Source organism: Rana temporaria, chromosome 4 (genome assembly GCF_905171775.1).
Source record: "Rana temporaria chromosome 4, aRanTem1.1, whole genome shotgun sequence".
NCBI lineage: Eukaryota > Metazoa > Chordata > Amphibia > Anura > Ranidae > Rana > Rana temporaria.
This window is the reverse complement of record NC_053492.1, coordinates 205,774,891-205,778,016: the sequence shown is the minus strand read 5'-3', so window position 1 is coordinate 205,778,016 and position 3,126 is coordinate 205,774,891. Positions and strand designations below refer to the sequence as shown.

At 41.3% G+C, this 3,126-nt stretch overlaps 1 protein-coding gene across 1 annotated transcript; it reads left to right on the top strand.

Moving 5' to 3' along the window:
- Positions 1–1,586: 1,586 nt before the first annotated feature.
- Positions 1,587–3,126, top strand: LOC120936945 (transmembrane epididymal protein 1A-like). The gene has a single exon (XM_040349776.1). The coding sequence runs from the start codon at positions 2,196–2,198 to the stop codon at positions 3,051–3,053; it is 858 nt and encodes a 285-aa protein (XP_040205710.1). The 5' UTR covers positions 1,587–2,195; the 3' UTR covers positions 3,054–3,126.

The window sequence follows — 3,126 nt, the reverse complement described above, 5'->3', positions numbered from 1 at the left end:
ATGGAAACAATGGAGAAGTATATAGCAAAAATAAGTATTTATTAGAAAAAGTACATAATAGATAACAGTATTCAAGAATTAAAAATAATATATAATGATATAGTTTGTACACTGAGCCCTTGCGTGTACAAACTATATCATTATATATGATTTTTAATTCTTGAATACTGTTCTATTATTATTATTGCATCTATTATAAACTTTTTCTAATAAATACTTTTTTTGCTATATACTTCTCCATTGTTTCCATGCATTACAAGTCTCACCCCTAGTTACTTTTAGAAGTAGCCTTTTTTTGTGTTCTTGGGGATAAAGCAATAACATTTTAGCAGGGGTTCTAAGGCTCCATTCACACCTTGGCGACAAAACGCCCGACGCCCGATACGCTGGAGGGGCGAATTTCCATTGCTGTCTATGAGATGGTTCACATCTCACGCCGAACGCCGTACGCCTGCCTCCTGAAAACAAGTCCCGGACCCTTTTTTTCAGGCGGCATTGGCGTTCGGCCATAGACAGCAATGTTAATTCTTTGTAAAAAAAAAAGTAAACGAAATTGCGGCAAAATACGCCGCGTTACTTGTCGCCTAGGTGTGAATGCAGCCTAAGGGCTTGTCCACATGTGCATCCTCTGAAAAGCAATCCAGGGGGCCACTTTTTAGAGGTGATTGATAGGCTACTTTAACCCTCAAAATGCCAACTCACTGCACTGCAACCTCGTGCATTTCAGGGCAGTTGTAGTATGGCCCCAATCACTTGAATGGGATACGTTTCACGTTAGTACCACCTGCAGAATTTAATATGCCATTTAATTTTTGCTGCAAAGAATTGCAGCCACAGCATGTGCACAGCTGCATTGCTGTGTTTAGGTTTGTGGCCAGGGGCAGTAAAACCACAGCTCAACTGCCTGCTGTTACCACCTCCTGGTCACCCATGTAAACAAGCCCTAACTCTTCTTCCCTAGCCAACAAAAAAGGTTTTGACTGGAGATGCACATTAAATACACATATTTTCAGTATAAGACTAGGTATTGGGAGGCATTATACTGTACTATATAGAAATACCAGCTCAAGCAATCGTATTGTAAGATACAAAAGTGACAGTCATTCTGTTGCCTGGCTGTGATCGTTTTTATTACCGTATGTGCTAAAACATGTTTGTTCTAATTCCCAACCTTGCTCTGTGTCCTTCCCTTTCTTTTTTTAAAAGGTTTTTATTTGCCAAATGTACATACATAGTATAGAGAAATACATTCAGGGTACAGTCTCAGTTGCAAATGTCAGAATATTATTGCCATTTAGGGTTCTCCTTAGGTAACTAAAGATAATACATGTGTTAGTACAAATAGCTTCTTTTTTCTTTTTAGACCAATTGCTGTCTATAATTGTCAACAACGTGTTAAGAGGCCCTTCCCTTTCTTACTTTGCTTTCCATCCTCTTCATTGTTTTTTTATCATCATCAACAATTGAATGATAGGATTAATCTTTCTCCATCACACACCCTTCATAAATCCTGCAGATAAACAGAGCTTGAGCCACCCTGTGGGGTGTGTCTGTAAGTAACAGGTATTTTTATATCGGAGTTGCTTTTCAGGCTCCTGTCAATAGGTAATGCCTTTCACTGACTGCTCACAACGGTGGGGACTCTTCTCCTTTTTGAAACACCGGCTTGTGCAATAACCCAGCAGACTGTTGTATGCTGGACTGGACATAGAATTCCATGTCAAAGAAGTATAGCGGGCAAACGTGAAGACAAGTAAAAGAATACAGTGGACATGAATGAAGTGATAACTTTACATTAAAGAAGAAGAAAAAACAAAAGGATACAATAAGACTGCTGTAAGCCAGGTAGACTGGCATAGTGGGCATCTTGGACACTGACAAGACACAAATACTCTCCTCTTCTATGGACATCCCATTGACCTTTGTCAACTCATTTGATCCGCTCTCCAGGGTAACCTGCTGAACTTCCTACTAACAAACTCGGAACAACTTTGCTCTAGTGAATATTTCAAAGTCAAGTGACATCTGACTTGAAGAGTGACATTCCTTCTGCAGCAGATTTCAGAGATTAAACTTGTGCAACCCAGAGATAACAGTAAACCTCCATTGGATAAAGCAGAGGCTTAAACGCATTGTGCCTCCACTCCTTGTGAATCACACTTGTAATTTTACTCAGAAGCTGCCCCATATTCAACATGGGCACATTTATTGGACATATTTCTCCTGGGCTGGCATTCCTGTCTTTTGCTTTCTTGTATGCTATTCGCTACTCCTGGATGGTCCTGAATGGATGCAAGATTCAGTATGCCCCCCGCACCAAGACCAACCCAAAGTTTTGGAAGACTTTGCCCATAGAGGCCATAATGAAGCTAATTTATTCTTTCCTGGCTGTTTTGGCTGAGTTCTTCTTTCCTCCAGGAGTACAGAAGCTGCGATTTTTCCGCTCAGATGACCCCGAGTATCACTTTCAGAACCCTAGTGAGTGGCAGCATGTCAACATGTATGGCTCCTTCTTTGTAAGTGGAATCCTAGACATAGTGAGTCAGTCCTGTCTGCAGAAGCGATATCCACTGCTTGAACATGTAGGACTCACTTATGCTTTCTTCATCACAACCCTCTTACTGAAGTTCCATGGTCATGGCAAGGAAGCAGTGGAAGTGCATGTCCACCAACTGCTACTGCTCACTGTTGGCATAAATTGTGCCATAATGGTTTTTGAGATCTGGCAGCCAAACCATCGCAAACTCTGGTTTACCAAGGCATGGTTAGTGACTGTGCAAGGAACTTGGCTGCTTCATGCTGCTTTTATCTTGTATCGACCTCCAACAGGGCATATTTGGAACTCAGCAGACCCTGTGGACCTCATGTTTCTCACAACTTTCTACAGCTGGCATCTAACCGCAGATGCAGGGCTAGTGGCCCTTATCTTCTGGCTAACAAGTATTGTGCACAGACGTTGGGGTAGCAGACTAGAAAAAGATGACTATCAACTGGCTGGGGATAAAGACGAGTTGGCAAAACTCACTGGAGGAGAAGATGATGAAGAATTGTAATCTGTGTGATTGAAATCTTAATTGTATTGTCCTCACTGATGTCTGTTTCACAATAAATTTCCTGTTACAATGA